Source organism: Rousettus aegyptiacus, unplaced genomic scaffold, assembly GCF_014176215.1.
Source record: "Rousettus aegyptiacus isolate mRouAeg1 unplaced genomic scaffold, mRouAeg1.p scaffold_m13_p_7, whole genome shotgun sequence".
Classification (NCBI taxonomy): Eukaryota; Metazoa; Chordata; class Mammalia; order Chiroptera; family Pteropodidae; genus Rousettus; species Rousettus aegyptiacus.
The window spans coordinates 48,381,457-48,397,183 of NW_023416310.1; the positions used below are offsets into that span (position 1 = coordinate 48,381,457).

The 15,727-nt window shown below is 52.6% G+C and overlaps 1 protein-coding gene across 7 annotated transcripts; it reads right to left on the reverse strand.

Annotated features, from left to right (window-relative positions):
- Positions 1-35: 35 nt before the first annotated feature.
- On the reverse strand, positions 36-14,774 carry RTKN (rhotekin). Of its 7 annotated transcripts, none has more exons than XM_016130615.2 (13): positions 14,681-14,774; positions 14,113-14,224; positions 6,340-6,539; positions 4,625-4,686; positions 4,478-4,531; positions 4,257-4,374; positions 3,827-4,036; positions 3,008-3,102; positions 2,800-2,906; positions 2,436-2,564; positions 1,576-1,744; positions 1,305-1,409; positions 36-715 (listed from the first exon to the last, which is right to left on the reverse strand). In XM_016130615.2, exons 2-13 carry the CDS (start codon positions 14,221-14,223, stop codon positions 411-413), a joined length of 1,665 nt encoding a protein of 554 aa, XP_015986101.1. In that variant the 5' UTR covers position 14,224; positions 14,681-14,774; the 3' UTR covers positions 36-410. The 7 variants fall into 7 exon arrangements, with proteins under 7 accessions (XP_015986101.1, XP_036080044.1, XP_015986103.1 ...); XM_036224151.1 differs by lacking the exons at positions 14,113-14,224; positions 14,681-14,774 and adding exons at positions 11,983-12,392; positions 13,662-14,054; XM_016130617.2 differs by lacking the exons at positions 14,113-14,224; positions 14,681-14,774 and adding exons at positions 11,983-12,392; positions 12,750-14,054.
- Between the last annotated feature and the right edge of the window lie 953 nt (positions 14,775-15,727).

Consider the following 15,727-nt stretch of genomic DNA (forward strand, 5'->3'; position numbering starts at 1 on the left):
ACCAGCAAACTAAGCTCCACAGACACAACACATCGTCAAGAACTGGGTGAAGGTTACTGTTAAATAACTTTAATGGTTGATGTGGGAGTCACAAGGAAGGTGCTTTCCCTCCCAGGGCTCTTCAGTGCCATCCTCAAAGCTGGTTAGTGCAGGAGGTAGGGCAGGGTTGGTTCCAGTTTTCTCCCAGGAAGGGTTTAGGGGGTCTCAGCCAGCCCCAGGAATGAGTCCCTCAGCACTATGGCAACCATAGCTTAAGAGGGGCTTCCGCTCCCCGTCCCCAGCCTACCCCAGTCCAGCGGAGGAAGGGGAGGCCAAGCTGGCCAACCTGCTACGGCCAGCACTGTATCCAGAGCCCAGCTGCATACAGGTCATCTCTTCTGGCCAGATCCTCTTGCCAGTACCTTTCTCTCTCACACTGGTGACTGCAGCCAAGTGCGGGGTGGGCCTCTGGACCGTGGGGATCGGTGCGGGGGGAGAGGGGCAATTGAGCAGGAAGCCCCAGGGGAGTGGTCTGGGGGAACAGCATCCAGGGAGAATGTTCTGGGTCGCCCCCAGGGCAGAGGATGGGTCTGGGCTGGGGCAGATGGGCAAGGACTGGGCAGAGCAGGCTGATCTGTAAACATGGCTAGCCAGGGTGGGGGCTTCTCCAGCCTTGCGCCCTCCCGCTGAGCCAGGATGTCTGTCACTGCTGCGATGTCATCCAGTGGCTCAATAGCTGTGGCACCAGAAAGGAGTTGAGGGGAGGGAGGCTAGTCAGAGCTTAGGCCTCAGGCCTACCCAGCCCTGACTATCACCTGTCACTATAATAGGAGAGCAAAGCCCGGATCTCAGCCGAGACGGCATTATCCTGAAGGAGCAGCCCCTCACCTGGGCCCCCTGGAGCCACAGGCTCTGATAAGACTATGGGATACAGGTCGTTAGAATGGATGGGGATTGGGGGATGGTCAGCAGAAGTGGGTGAAGAAATCAAGAAAGAGGAGAGAAATGAAAGCAGTGCCAAGCAGGTGAAGGTCAGAGGAAGCGACAGGAATCCGCATGCAGAGAGGGAAACAAACAAAAAATGAAATTAGGACAGAAATCCATGAAATGAATCTAGTTCTTTGGGGTTTTATTTTGAACTTTGGTGGAGGTGCTTCTAAGAAGAGTTGGAGAAGAGAAAGGAATACGACAGGACTGGGTGGGACTTGGGTCCCCAGAGTTCTGCTTTAGCACAAAGTGTACTTTCTCCCTCTTTCCATTATCTGGGTTCCCTTCAAGCCCCAATCTCACTTCCCATTAGGTTCCTGGAGTATACTTTCACTTACCCATCTCATGGTACAAGGACCCCTGCTTGGCCAGTACTTGAGGTGGTTTCCGGGGAGCAGGGGTTTCAATCTTCATGATTTCATCACAGCACTGCTTCCACTGGCCTGACAGGAGAGCACTGATTAGGGGTGGCGGTGGGAAGGACTGAGAGGGCCAGGCTATCCTCTCCCCTGCTACATTCCCTTCCACTTGTTCTTGGAACAGAAGCCTATGATAAAAATAACAAATCCCAATTCCTCCCAAAGGTTCAATCTAGCCCCCTCCTCTTACTCATGTCAAAGAAAAGCTGCCACAGAGCCTCCATCCAGCTCTGCAGGGCTCCCCGACTCTCTGTCTGAAGGGTGTGTCTCAGCTCGTCCTCCCCATACTGGTTACTGATGCTCAGTGTGAAGGGCCGGCCTGCAGACTGCTCCAGCTCCCCTGCTCGGACTCGAGTCTCCTGCAAGAGAAAGAAAGGGGTCTGCTTCCAATTCCACCTTGGTCACAGAAGTCAGCAGTAACTTTGGGCAAGCTTGATCATCCATGCCTTAAAAAGAGGAGCTTGTGAGGCTTTCACCAAACCCTCTCATTTGCCTCCTATTAACCAGAATAGGAAGGAATGGCAGGAAAGGACTGGAGATGAGACAAATAGTCCTCAGGGAAAGAAGAGCAGATCGAGACAGGGAAAGAGGGTTTGGGTGGGGGAAAGCACAGAGGTGGGCAGGAACAGAGGCCTAAAGTCGCTCAGTACTTCCATAAAATTCAGCAAGAAAATCAGCAAAAGGGCTAGGAAACAGAGGGGTCATTGGACTTGGGTTGGGAGAGGAAACCAGGAAAAGGTGGAAGAGATGCAAACTGGAATCTGAAGAGGAAGATAGAAGGAGGATGAAAAATCCTAAACTGGCTATAAAACCCTCTCAGAACTGGCAGGAGCTAAGTCTGGTGAATCAAAGGGTCAAGCTCCTTCCAGTGATGTTGCCCAGGTAGAATATGGTCCCTTCAACATTCCTGGCCCTGGAGCTGGGTATGGTGCTATGAGGAGCAGGAGGCTTTGATCTCTCTGAGGTCTGCACCCACCACCCTCCTGGAGCCTGAAGGAGAGGCTCCCAGGCCCTAGCACCTCGTGGCTTGACCACCAAGAGACCCATCACCTTGTTGATCGCAATAGTAAACAGTGGCTCTTTCCCAGCATCTGCATCTTCAGGTTGCCGGTAACAGAAGAGGTTTGTGCCTTTTAGGACTCCATGCACTCGTGCCCAGTCCCGCCGTTCCCCAGCTTGCTGCATAAATGACTCAAGGTTTCCTGGGGGAAATCATAACCCCACAACACCCTTCCCATCCTCCCATCCAGAATCTCCTTCTGCCCACCCTCTTGCCTGGGCCTCCTCTCATCTTGCCATACTCCCTCCCCACCTTCTACCCAGATCTTGATTTTTCAGTATCTTGACCCCCAAGTGACCCAGCTTTCCTCTGGCTTCTCTTGTTCCCTCCCACTCACTCCTCAGGACCCCTCACCTGCACCCTGAGAGAACCACTTGCAATCGGCTGAGTCATGCAGAGAGGCTGAGCCACCAGACGGCAACACACACTACCATAAAGGGGCAGCCAAGTGGGGTTCTCCTCTGGGGGAGAGGGAGTGCAGGGTGAGGGTGCAGAATGAGAAGGGGACCATTCAACAGCCCCTCTTCTCGCCACCCAGAGTCGCCCACATGCACATACTCACCATGGCTGGTGAGGGTGAGGTCATGTGTGCGGAACCCATCTTGCACTGCTGCCAGGGTAAGTGTGGTATGAGCCAAGAGGTGGTAACGAGGACCACTGTAGGACAGATGGAGAAGTGGAGCTCAGCCAAGTGAGGGGCATGTGAGGGCCATGTTAGATGGCAGGAGCTGTAGGGCTGAGTTCTACCCTATTGTTCCAGCAGCCCCACAAAAAACTCTCACCTCCCCCATGGGAGTTGGAAACAGACATTTACTGAGCTCCTGCTAAGTGCCGAGTCCTGTGCTTTATGTGTGTTATCCTACTGTATTCCCATGACAGCCTTGGGAGGTCGATGGCATTCTTTAGTTACTAGATGAGGCAGCTCGAGGCGAGAGAGGTTAAGAAATTTGTCCATAATTTATAGCTAGTAGATAGTGGAGCTGGAATTTGAACCCATGTCTGTCTTCAAAATCAACATTCTGTTCATTACCCTAGAGGTTCTCAAACTGCTCCTCAGAGGCGCAGTGTTTCCACAGAGTGCTTCTAAATGCCTGTACACACCACCACAGCGCCTAGGCTACCCTCCTCCAACCAGGGCACTCCATCCACATAAGATGCATTTGCTACTGTAAAAAAGTGAAGACCTAGAAGCCTGGCTCTCCCTGCATTCCTACTGGTCTTCTCGGTTGGCTTGGGCCCAGCTATGTGGCCGCTGCTCATCCCTGTCTGTCTGCCATGTCCTGGCAACAGTGCAAAGTAGGTTCTCTGTGCTCCCTACAGCTCAGAGTTACCCGTAGCCAGGATAGGCATCTGAGGGCAGTGGTGGAATGCAGGGCCTTACCCCACAGCTGGGGTGGGGAGCAGGATGGGACTGCTCCCTGAACCCCCAGTGCTCTCCAGCGATGCCCGCACACGCCTCCCTGAGGAGCGGCCCAGGGAGCTGCTGAGTTTGGTGGCAAGTCTCTTGGGGGCACCAGCCAGGGCCCCCTCCTCTTCCACGCAGGCTCCATACAGCTCCAGCCGCAGTTCAAAGTCCGGCCCTGCCTCAGTGCTGTAGGAGTGTGGGAGGAAGAGAGGAGGACGGTCCTGGGGAAGTCCAGGGAGGCATGAGGGGTAGGGGGTAGGGGTGGAGGATAAATGTGGTACAAACTTCAGACAGCTCCACAGGGAAGGCCCACCTCCTTCCCTTTCCTCCCCTCCCCTAGAGCTACCTCATTAGAATACTGGAGGAGAGTAGAGAGAGGAGGGAGCCACAGGGATGAGGTACTCACAAGAGCAGGCTGGTCTGAAAGGAGATGTCCGTAAGGGTCCTGTCCACCAGGACCATCTCTGTGTCTTGAATGTCTTCTCCGAGCTGCAACAGCAGGAACACAGCCCAGCGGTGCAGGTCTGGGGTAAAAAACCAAACAAACAAAAACAAAACCCATGTCCCACAGGAGCCTCCAACCTCAGGGTCACTCCCATGAATTGTCTTAGCCTGTGTGAAACTCACCGCCTTTGTTCTTAAAATATTCGGTGTCCTTCCACATGAGTGGAATCCGGAGGTCTAAGGGGCAAAAGGGTAGGAAGAGATGTTGAGATGGGGCAGGGGGTCTTGTGGTTGGGCAAGGAGAGTGGCTGGAGTGGCAGTGGGTCTTACCAGAGATGCAGACCCGGCCTCGGCAGGGGGAGCGCTCAGCAGGCGGCCCACTGTCAGAAGGCCTGTGGGCAGATCACAGTGTCCTAGCCTGGCCTCTGCTTCCCACCGCCCCGCCCCCAGCCCAGGGAGCCCCTAGGTCACCAGCCAGGGGGACTGTTAGAGTTATCAATTGAACCCAGGGGGTTGCTCGGCTTGGGGACACTAGAGGCACATTAGCTCACACACAGTATAAGCTTGGGGCTCCTCAGCCTCCAAGCACCCTCCCTGACTACCTCCCCAGACTCCTGCCAGGGACCAGTGGGGATGGAGGGACAGAGGCCTGCAGGACTCCATTTCAAGGGCTCTTCTCCATTAAACCTCAGGCTTCGAGGTGTTTGCAGCCTTTCCTTTTAACAATAAGGGAAGCTGGTCATCTCCACCATCTCATCACTTCTTACATAAAGGAGGATACTAGGTCAGTATCAATGTGTGATGAAAGGAAAAAAATCCAAGTAGGAAACATTTATGTTCCATTTGCCACAAACTTCTCTCCTCCTCCCCATCAGCTTTGATTTCTTCTCTACCCTCATGGCTAGATAGGTTGAGCCTTCCCAGTGCCCCACTGCAAGGCCCCAGACACCCAGCCTTACTCACCTCCCTGCCCATCGTCAGGACCCGCCAAACATGTGTCCCTCCCTAAGGTGAGGGCCAGTTTACTCATACTAATTCATAATGCCAACAATGTAATTAGCAACTTAGGCCTTAAGCTAAATGATGTGGCACTGATAGCAACGTGGTTAGCTATCAGGGGCTTGGGGTTTACCTCAAAGTCACACTGTCTAGACCGTGTGGGGACCTAGGCAGGGCAAAGACTATTGATGGCTGCTTCTCAGGAGACAGCAAATTCATAGTAGAAGTTGCCCTTCTGCCTGCTTGCCCTTCCTTTAGCTTTAGGGGGAAGGCATAGAGTGGTATAGGGTTTCTGTCTTCCCTGTGGCTGTATAAGTGAGCTCTGGAGGGCTCCTGGCAACCTCTCCTTGTGTCAGCGTTTATGGCTGAGCTAGGATGTTCTTCCACTCAGCCATGTGGGGCCAGAAGTGAACTTCCCAAGCGACTAATTTACCCAAAATGGCCAATTCTTAGAATGATCGATTTTCCAAATATTTTCTCTAACATCTTTGTTTTACTGGAGCATCGTCTCAACCATTTCACTGCAGATCTGTCAGATCAACAGAGTCTAATGTCAGTGCAACTTCCAGTTTCAAATCCAAAAACTGAGCCCTTTCAGAATGTACAATCTAATTTATATAAAGGGGTAGGCTTTCCTTTGAATTTTCTTTATTATTTCCTTCCCCAATCCCTGCCTCTGATAGTGAACACCAGGTACAATGAGCTATTATCAGTTTGTGGTAAATTGGCTATTTGGTGAACTGGCTTTGAGAAAATCCGCTTTCCAGAAGCCAGCCAACCAGACCATAGGCAGGGCTTAGCATATTAGCGCTTTTGCGTTACTACCGCTTCAGACTGCTGGGCTTTTACCAGATATGCTGGCTTTGCTCAGTTCTACTCTAGCTACTCACTAGTTTATCACTGGGCGGCACACTGCAGTGGTGAGATACCAAGGTGTCTTCCAGGCTCCTGACCTGGGGAGGTCGGCTTCAAGGTAGTATATACTCCATGTACTCACATGCTGCTGCACCACTACTCGCTAGAAGGCCTCGACTCCCCTTGCTTACCGCCGGCCTGTCTTCCCCAGCACCTGCGCCTCTTTGCGCCGCTGCAGTTCGCCCATGTAGCTGAGGATGCGACTATTGCACACCAGCAGGCTCTTGGTGGCCTCCAGAGCCTGCTCACGTTGGGAGCAGGCCGCCAGCAGCTTACAGGCCCCTTCCCTCATCCGGATCTCATGGTCTAGCTTTCTTTGCAACTCTGTGTCCTAACCAGAGTGGAGAGAAGGATGAGAAGGACATGTCAGTCAGGTGACAAGCGGAAGCACGCTCCTGTCTCCAAGTGGGCTATGGTCCACGAGAAATTAATGAGAAACTTATGCTTCGGGTACCTCAAGGACAAGGGTTCAGTCTCAACCTCAGCTGCCCAGGAACCAGAGCAGCTTTGTAAAATACAGATGCTTTCTGCACTTTGACGGGGGAATATACATTCCTTCAGCCTCTTTTTAAACTACAAATTCACATATCCTTTGATCCAGCTTTATCCTACAAATATAGTTTACACATATGGGCAAAGCCATATTCATGGCAGCATTGTTTTAAAACACTAAAAGTCTTTCAACAGAGTATTAGTTAAATAAGTTACAGAACATTTCTACCATAGGATATAGACTATTGTAGACATTGAAGAGTGAAGTAGTGCAGACATAAAACAATCTTCAAAATATATAAGTGAGAAAAGTAAAACAGTACTATGGCATGCTACCATTTGTGCCCAATATGTACACATGCATATACATAGACACAGACATTCATAAGATAGCAGTGGTTGTAGAGCTGGGAGCCAGGAATGAAAAACAGACTTATTATACTTTACATGTTACTACTTTACTACCCTACTATTGGGAATTATGTTGCCTTTTAAAAAACTTAAATCTTCTCAGTTAAAAAAAAAGTACCAGGCCCTACCTCAGACTTACAAAATCAAGATCTCCATGTACCTTTTTTTTTTGAAAGTTCCCCCAAGTGATTCTGAGGTGTAGCCAGGGCTGAGAACCATCAACTAAAGGGAATGAACACAGATAATAAAGGCTGTCCTGGGTTACCCCAACGACCCAAGAGATGGGATGGGAGGGATATCTAGTTGGCAAGGAATCAGTGGAGAAGAAGCATACCACCTACAGAGTTTACCCTGTACAAACCCCAAATTAGGAGTCTGCTACCTGCTGGCCCTCTGAGCTTAGGAGGTGAGGACAGAAGCAAGGAATGGGGATGGGAAGGCAGGTGAGGCAGGAGGTCAGGAGTGAAGGGCTGAGCAGGCTGTGCATAGGGCCAGAGTCGGGGTACTGGGGGAGGCACCATGATTCTCAGGAACATTCACTCAGAAAGGAGCCCTGGAGGTCTTGGCACAGTCTAGAGGTAGAGAGCACCAGTTTGACATAAGACAAACCTGGGTCTATGTCACAGACTTGCCAGTCTTGAAAAGCTGGGAAGAAACTTATTAAGAAAGCACTGGGTGGTTTATTCAACCTCCCTAAGCTTTGGTTTCTCCATCTGCAAAATAAGGATAGAAACAGTCCCCACATTCTAGGTCATGAGGATTCAATGAGACAGGAAGGTAAAGCACTAGCACAGTGCCCAGCACATGGTACACATGAATGGTGGGGATGCTCATTTTAATGATGCTGCTTTGGCAGCAGTAGCATTCACCTAACAAACACTGGAGCATCCCTGTGCTTTCCAAAGCTCCATTTAAAATCCAGCTAGCTGGGAGGTAAGAGATACAGACATTAATGGCTGCTCCATAAGTGCCATGTCATGGCATAAACACACTCACAGAAAATAGATCCTGTTTGCCTCCAGTTCAGTGATACGGAAGGCTTTAGAGAGGAAATAGAAGACTAACCCCATTACAGTGTACGGATCAGTTCAGGAGGCAGGCCAATGGGGGCATCGAGTTGGAAGACAGGGGTGAATGTGACCACCCAAAACCTGTCTTATCCCTTACACTAGGTCTCTCCCACACCCTGTACCCTTGCCTCTGTCCCTGTTGGCTCTGGCCTTCAAGTCTCTAAGACATGAACACCCTAAACTCTTCTAAAAGCCTTGTTCAGCCCCTCTGCAGATTCTTTCTTCACTGTCTATTCCTGGGCCACTGAGCAAAGCCAGACTCTCCCTTAATACAGCACTATCAATCTCCTGACCCTTCAGAAATAGGCCAACCCAGTACCAAAACCCCTTCCACCAGGAAGCCCTCCCAGACTACATAGCTCCCCCAACCCCACTATATCTATCTGTCTGCTAAGCTTCCCTGCTTGCCAACTCCCATCCCATTCTACATCCAGCTTCTGCCATAAACTCTCCCAAAAGGTGAGACTTGGGGAGGGGGACAGACAGGCATCCTCGAGCCCCCTCCTGACTGTCCTCTCAGTCCCAGCCCCAGCACTCACGGATCCTTCCCTAGCCCTGGCCATTGCATGTGCCATGCCAATGCAGGCAGTGTAGCTGGGCTGGTCCTGTGGAGCCTCACAGCTCTGGTGCCGGCACAGCCACCAGCCACCCTCTCCCCCTCCCTCCTCCTCCTGCACTCAGGGCCCCGAGTGACATCAGCTCCCAACTACCGCGAGAGCTCTGGAGAGCGCTGGCCAGCTCTGGAGACGCTGGCTTAGGGGCTCCAGGGCGTGGTTGGTCTTTCCATAAGCCTGGTGTAGCTAGGCTCCTGGCTCCCAGCTTCCTGGTGGCATGATCACAGAGACCAAGTAGCAGTGTGACGGTACCTCCAGGAGTGCCTGCATCAATCTGGAAAGAGCTTAGGTCCACAGCTCCAAGCTCAGGCTGCAGGAGGCCGGTGCCATTGCCCTCCAAGGTGACCCCTTGCCCGGGAGCATGGGGGAGGAGAATAGTGTATAAATTGGAATAAACGGGGCCATAGAAGTGCCTGGGCTCAGTCTGAATGAGCCCGACTAGGGGCCTAGACACCCCTGCTACCACCTGCTCTCCACCCTCCTGCCCCAAATCCACTCTCCAGCCCCAAATCCACTAACCCACAGTATAGAAATTCAAGCTTCCACCCTTTGCACAGAGCATCTCAGGAATTTTGGCACAGTTTCTGGATTCCTGTGCTTTGCACCCATCTCCCTGCCCCAGGGATATTTCTTGTTGTCTCCTTGCCACCTACACACGCCCCTCTCCCCGAGAAGGCAGGATTTTCGTTAGACTCTCCAGGGAAAGAGCCCAAAGTTGGATGTAAGTGGGACCTGGATCAGGGCCCAAGCAACTGAAGGAGGATGAGTAATGGGCAGAAGCCCCAGCACACATTAGGCCCCCCAGGGACATCCTTTCCCACTCTCCTCTGTCCCTGACTTCCTGCTCTGCTTCAACTTCTGTTCCCTTCAGAATTTCCACCAGGGCTAAATTCAAATCCTGATTTAAGAACTTCACTAACTGTGAGAACTTGACCTTTGTAGCCTCAGTTTGTAACTGGGGGAGTATTCCACCTCCTTCACGGCACTGTTTGAAGATTAAATGGGAAAGTCTAACCTCTACCTGGGCCCAGCACATATTTAAAAACAACCTTTCTCTCACTCCCACCTCTCCTTTACTTGTAGCTTAAGTTGCCTCCTCCAGAAAGTCTTCTTGGATTTACTCTTCCATGACTATCTCTCTTCCCAATCCCCAAAATATCAATGGGTTTCTCTTGGGGAGAAGGAAGGGGTGCTGCTGAGCTACATGGAGAAAGAACATAACGCCCTCAGCCCATAGCAGAAGGAGAGGTGACAAAAGTGAAATTTAAGCCCCTTCCTCTGCCCTAGGACTTGGGCAGACCTCCCATGAAAAAAAATTACACGGAGGTGGGGAAAGGATACAGAATTTAAACATTGAAATACCTAGACCAGCTCTGAACAATAAAATTTGCAATAATGAAAATATTCAGGAGCCATGTAGCTTTTGAAATGTGGCTACAGCAACTAAGAAACTAAATTTTTTATTTCATTTAAACTAAATTATAAATTTAAATAGGCACATGTATTTAGTAACATGGACAGTGCAGAGGACTAGGGATGGCAAATAGGTTTTATCTCACGTGCCAACACAAGACAGTAGGTAGTGTCAGAATCCCAACAGGCTCACTGGGCAGCTTTCTGCATATCAGAAAAGGGCAACCCCCTTCAGGAAAACAAATTAGATAAAGGTGTCCCATCCTGATGCCGCTAGAAACCAGGTCAGAATTCCTGCCTCTGCCTGGCACCCTTGTGAAGGAAAAAACCTGCACAACTTATGCAAAGGTTGTGCTACGATTCTGAGGCCACATCTGGGCTTGCGGGTAAAGAGTGCCAGGATTGACTAGTAATGTCTACTATATAGTCCAGGGAGTGGGGGGTGGGGCGAAGGGGGCAACACATGTGAAATAAATTGCTATTTCTGATCTAGACTCTTTACGGTCCTACCTTGACCTCCCTCAGAAAACCCCTGCCGGGTCCAGATGGTCATTTCCACAGCTTCCTCCATCTTCCCCATCACAGTCAATGACCACACCACCCAGCTGCTTAGTCCCACACCTAGAAATCATCCCGGAGTCCTCTTTTTGCCTCACCCCTCACATCCAATCCATCAGCAAGCCCTGTCAGATCTACCACAATCATTTGAAATCCATCCACTTCTCCTCTGAGCCATAAGCACTTTCACTGACATCACCAGGTTCACTCCCCTGAAGGTGTAACAACCTTCCATCCCCACCCCCACCTCCACCCCCACCTAGCCTATTCTCCTCAGCAGCCATCATTTAAAAACATTAGATGAGTCGACCCCCTGCTCAAAACCCTTCTATGGGCCAACATCACACTGAGAGTAAAATCTAAGTGCCTTGTATGGCCTTCAAGGCCCTGCATAATCTGGCCTCTCCCCACGAGCTCCACTTCAGCTACTATGTTCCAGCCACACTGGAACTGGAACTCATCCCCATGTAAGGGCCTTTGCACTTGCTATGGCCTGTCTGGAAAGCCTTTCCTCCAACCTTCACTGATCTTCATATTCTTTTGGTCTCAGCTCTTCTCACAGAGGCCTTCCCTGACTTCCGCATCTAATACTGCCCTCCCTACCTCATGCTGATTACATTCTCCTGTTTTTATTATAATTTCACTATGTGAGATTATTTATGTGTTTGCATGTTTATTGTCTATTCTCCAGAATAATAGACCTTTCCTGCCTGGTTCACTGAGATATATCCCATGATCTAGAAAGGAGCTTGGCATATAATAGGTGTTCAATGAATGTGTTTAAGAATGAATAAATGAATAAACAGCTCCCTGTCATCTCCAAGGCCAGCAAAATCTTTATAACCTGACCCAGCGTCCCCTTTCCCTTCTCTAGGAAAGCTATGTCCTTCCTGCATACCTCTCACACTGAACTCCTCTCTTCTTCCCATACCTGAAAGGGCCTTCAGCCCCAGAAAACACAACCATGCCCACCCACAGAGCTTCTAGAAGTATGTATGAAGATCCTGCTATCAATATAATGCTCTGGTTGGCAATACTGAGCCTGGGTCCACACACAGCACCCAACACAGGGCTTACAGAACCACCTGTCCCTCTCCCCACTTTGAGTAGGCCTGCCCTCCTCCCTCAGGCCCAGCAGGGATGAGCAGGGCAGAGACTGAGGATGGGATGCATGCATAGGAGGTGCGCTGGGGGGTGGGGTGGGGTGGTGCATTACCTCCAGGCTGAGCGCCATCTGCCGAATGTAGAGCATATTCAGGTCCTCCAGGATGTGCAATCTGTCCTGCATCTCTGTTCCCTCCAGTGCCCCTCCCCTTCTCAACCCCTCTAGATGGAGAGGGTGGACATGTACCACACTGTCCCACAGTTCCTCCTCCTAATTGCTCCCCTGGGCAGCTCCTGGGCAGAGGGCAGAGGCTACCCCTGTTCCTCTCCACTCCTGTTAGACTCCTGTGGCTGCTGTGACAAACTTCCCTTGCCTACCACTGTTCCAAGGCCCTGGTGGGAGCCAGGCATAGGAGGAAAGGAAAGCGAAGTGAAGTGGGGTCCAAGGAGGACAGGCCAGCTGCAGAGGGGCCTCTGGGCACAGAGTGTCCAGTCTTGCTTTGATGGCAGCTGTTCTCCCAGCTGTGGAAGAAAAAGGCCCTTTCATTCCGACTCTGGCCCCTCCCAAGCCCCCGCCCACATCCCTGGCCCCGTGGACAGAGAATCTGTGTGCCAGTAGGGCCTGAGGGGCAGGCACAGCTGGAAGGGGGCAGGGAAGGGACGCCTCATGCAGGTTCCATAGAGTCCTGGAGTTCGTCTGGAGGTTGGAGCTTTTTGAGAGGGGTTTGGGCTTAGTTTGAGGAAGAGGGATGGAAATGAGGATTTGGGAGAGTGAGCCCAGGGAGTGGAACAAAAGGGTAAATGCGGCCCAACCCGCAGGGCTACCTCTTCCAATTTGGGGTCCCCATCCAGTCCTCCCCACCCTGGGCTCACAATTACCTCGCTTTTCCAGTAGAAGGGAGAAGAGGGAGGGAGAAAGGCAGGGGTGTGCGCCTGTCTGCTGCTGCCCCCGCTCCCCTCTGCGGGCCCCTTCCCTTCCAGACAGGAAACCAGCCCCGATTCCCAGCCAGCTGCAGCTTGCCACCCCCCCTCCACCTCCACCCCAGGCCCACAGAGTCACACTCCCCTGGGCGGCCAGCCCGGCCCTGCAGCTCCGCCCTGGCTCCTCTGCGCTGGCCCCCAAAGACCGGGCTTATCCCGGGGCAGCCCCAGCTCAGGCCCCACCTCCAGGGCCCCGGGCCTCGCCCCTCATTCTCCCACGCTAGCCCCGGGTGGAATTGCTTGTGGGAGACCTGACAAAGGCCCTCTCCTCCAAGTCCACTAGATTCTGAGTCACAGAAGACCCGGAACACCGGGACGCGGGTGTGAAAGGGCCTTTGTTCTGGGCAGGCTAGGGGGGAAAGGGCAGAAGGCAGGACTGGAATCCCGGCCGGGAGAGTGGGGCGGGAGGAAGGCCCCTCACTTAACCCTTCCAGGTCCAGCAGAGAAAGAGAGCTGACCTTGGGGACAACCTCTTAGCTGTCGCTACTAGCCCTCATAGCCCTAGCTCAGCCCCTCCCGAGTCTCATTAAGAAGTTACAGGTAGGGCTTAGACCTGGGAACCGTGGAGAGCGCTGGGTGTGGGAGGAATTTGTCAGACTATAGGCTGGACTCCTCTCAAGCCCCAGGAAAGGAGGCTGAGAATTTAGGTGTTGTGGGAAAGAAGTCTTAATCATTAAATGGAGGGACCCCGCCACACACATACACACAACACACACACACGCACACACGCACACACGCGCGCCCACTCCCTCCCAGCCCTTCATGGGCACAGAGGAGCTGATGGGGAGGACGACAGCGAAGTGGACAGACCTGGCCTGGAAATCGAGACTGATGGTGAAAGCTGTCCCAGACGGTTAAGACAGGTTACAAGATGGAGCTGGCGGCCAGGGAGCGGCCGGGCGCCCAAGCCAAGCGTCCAAGCTGTTGGGGCCCCGCCTAGCTGCCCACCGCCTTTTGCCCAGGGATGCCCAGGAGGGGCCCGACACATTTTGGGAATCGAGCCTGTGGCCCCTTAAAATGAGGCCAACTGGAGTTTGTCTGGACAAAGGCAAATCATCCCAACAGAGTCAGGGAGTGTCTGGGGTGGCACAGGTCCCATTAACGTCCCGATAGTCTGTGCCTGACTTTTTAAGTCGACAATCGCGGGTTTGGACGCGGCCAGCTGAGTCTCCGCCCCGCGGCGTGCGCGCGGGCGGGGGCAAGGCGGCCGGGGCTGCGGGAGTCCTGGAGGGGAAGGGAAGCAGGGACGCGGGGTTCTCACCTCCGGCGGGTCGCTAAAGAGGCTGAGTCGGAAGCGGCCGCGTTTGAACTCCATCTCCAGGGCGGAGCCCCTAGCCACGGTGACCCGGCTCCGGTGGTTTCGGGAGAACATGCTGGCGGCACGGCGCGTTTGTGAGCCCAGTGCACTCTCCGCGCCGCCCCGCTCCGCCTAGTCTCCTCGGCTGCAGTCGTTCGACGCCCGTCCGCGGGTCCGGCGGGAAGCTCCCGCGGCCCGGTTCCCAAACTCCTCCCCCGGAGACGATACCTGGGCCTGGCAGGGCGCGGCCCCCTCCTCTTCCACCCCCGCCAAAGGCCCGGCCAAGCTGGCTTGGCCCGACAGCCAAGGCACCCTACACCTGGCGAGCACTACCAGGGCGTACCATCCCTTCCGGCCCGGGTGGCTGGCGCCTCACCTGGGCAAGGGGCGGGCCCAAAAGAAGCCCCGCCCCACCAGCCGCCCCCACCTGTTTTGACCGACTCTCCCCCGTGCGGAAAATCCCTCCGCCAGATGGATCGCCGTGGGGCACACAGCAGCTCTAGCCCGGCCCTGGGACTACGCCCATTCTCACCCTTAAGCAGCTTCCGAAGCGACTGTTCAACTTCCTACAGTCCCAGATGTTCCCTTCTTCGTCCGTCTACCCCGTTAGGCTTCTCTCCCGGCTATCCGCCCATTCCAAGTGGCCACAATTCATGGGGCAGTGCTTAAGTACGTCTTATCACTTACTAACAGTGGAGCCCTGACTCACTCATGGAACTTTCTAAGCTTTCATATTTTCATCTGTTCAACGGGGATACTGTATAATCTCCGCTCCTCAGGTCGCTATGAGGATTACAAAAGAGAATGAGCCTAAAATGCCCACCATAGTGCCTGGCTCAAGACAAGTGCCCCATAAGCGGAGCTATGAAGAAAAGGGAGCAGGTGCAGCAAGCACCCTTGTGCCCTTGAATGGGGAGAGGGGACACCAGTGACCTCACCTCCCTGGCCCCAGACCTTAAGTGCCTCAAATGAGAGAGGATATGACGGTATCAAAAGTGGCTATCACTCCTCTTTGCTGTGTGGCTGAGACAGGATTACCAGTGTCCACTTCAAAAATAAAATAAAATAAAATAAGGAGGGGTGGATGCCCTCCTCACTTCCAGAGAACCGAGAGAGAAGGAAATGGCAGAGGATTAGCTTGCTAACGACACATGAGGAGTCTCCTGGGGACTTCAGAACTTACTGGAGAGAAAGAGAGAGAGAGGCTCCTTCATAGAAGATGAGCTGGAGACAGAAAAATATCGGCCTTTAGCTTTAGACACCCCAGGTTAGCGTTGCTCTGCTGTGGCAAATTACTTTATATTTTGTTAGAGAACTTGACAAAATTACTTCAGCAAAAAGGGAAATTTATTGCCCTGAGGAACTCAAATGACCAGTGATCAGGCTTTGTGTATGGCTTGACCCTGACATTCAGCAATGCAAGGATCCTGTCTCTTCCCAACAGCTGGCTCGTCTTTCTTCCATGTTGGCTTCACTCTCCACAGCATAACATGATTGTTGCTAAAAATTCTGAGTCTTTATCTTTTCAGGCTTAAATTTAGTGGAAAAGAGAGCTCCTACATATGTCTGGTATTCACTA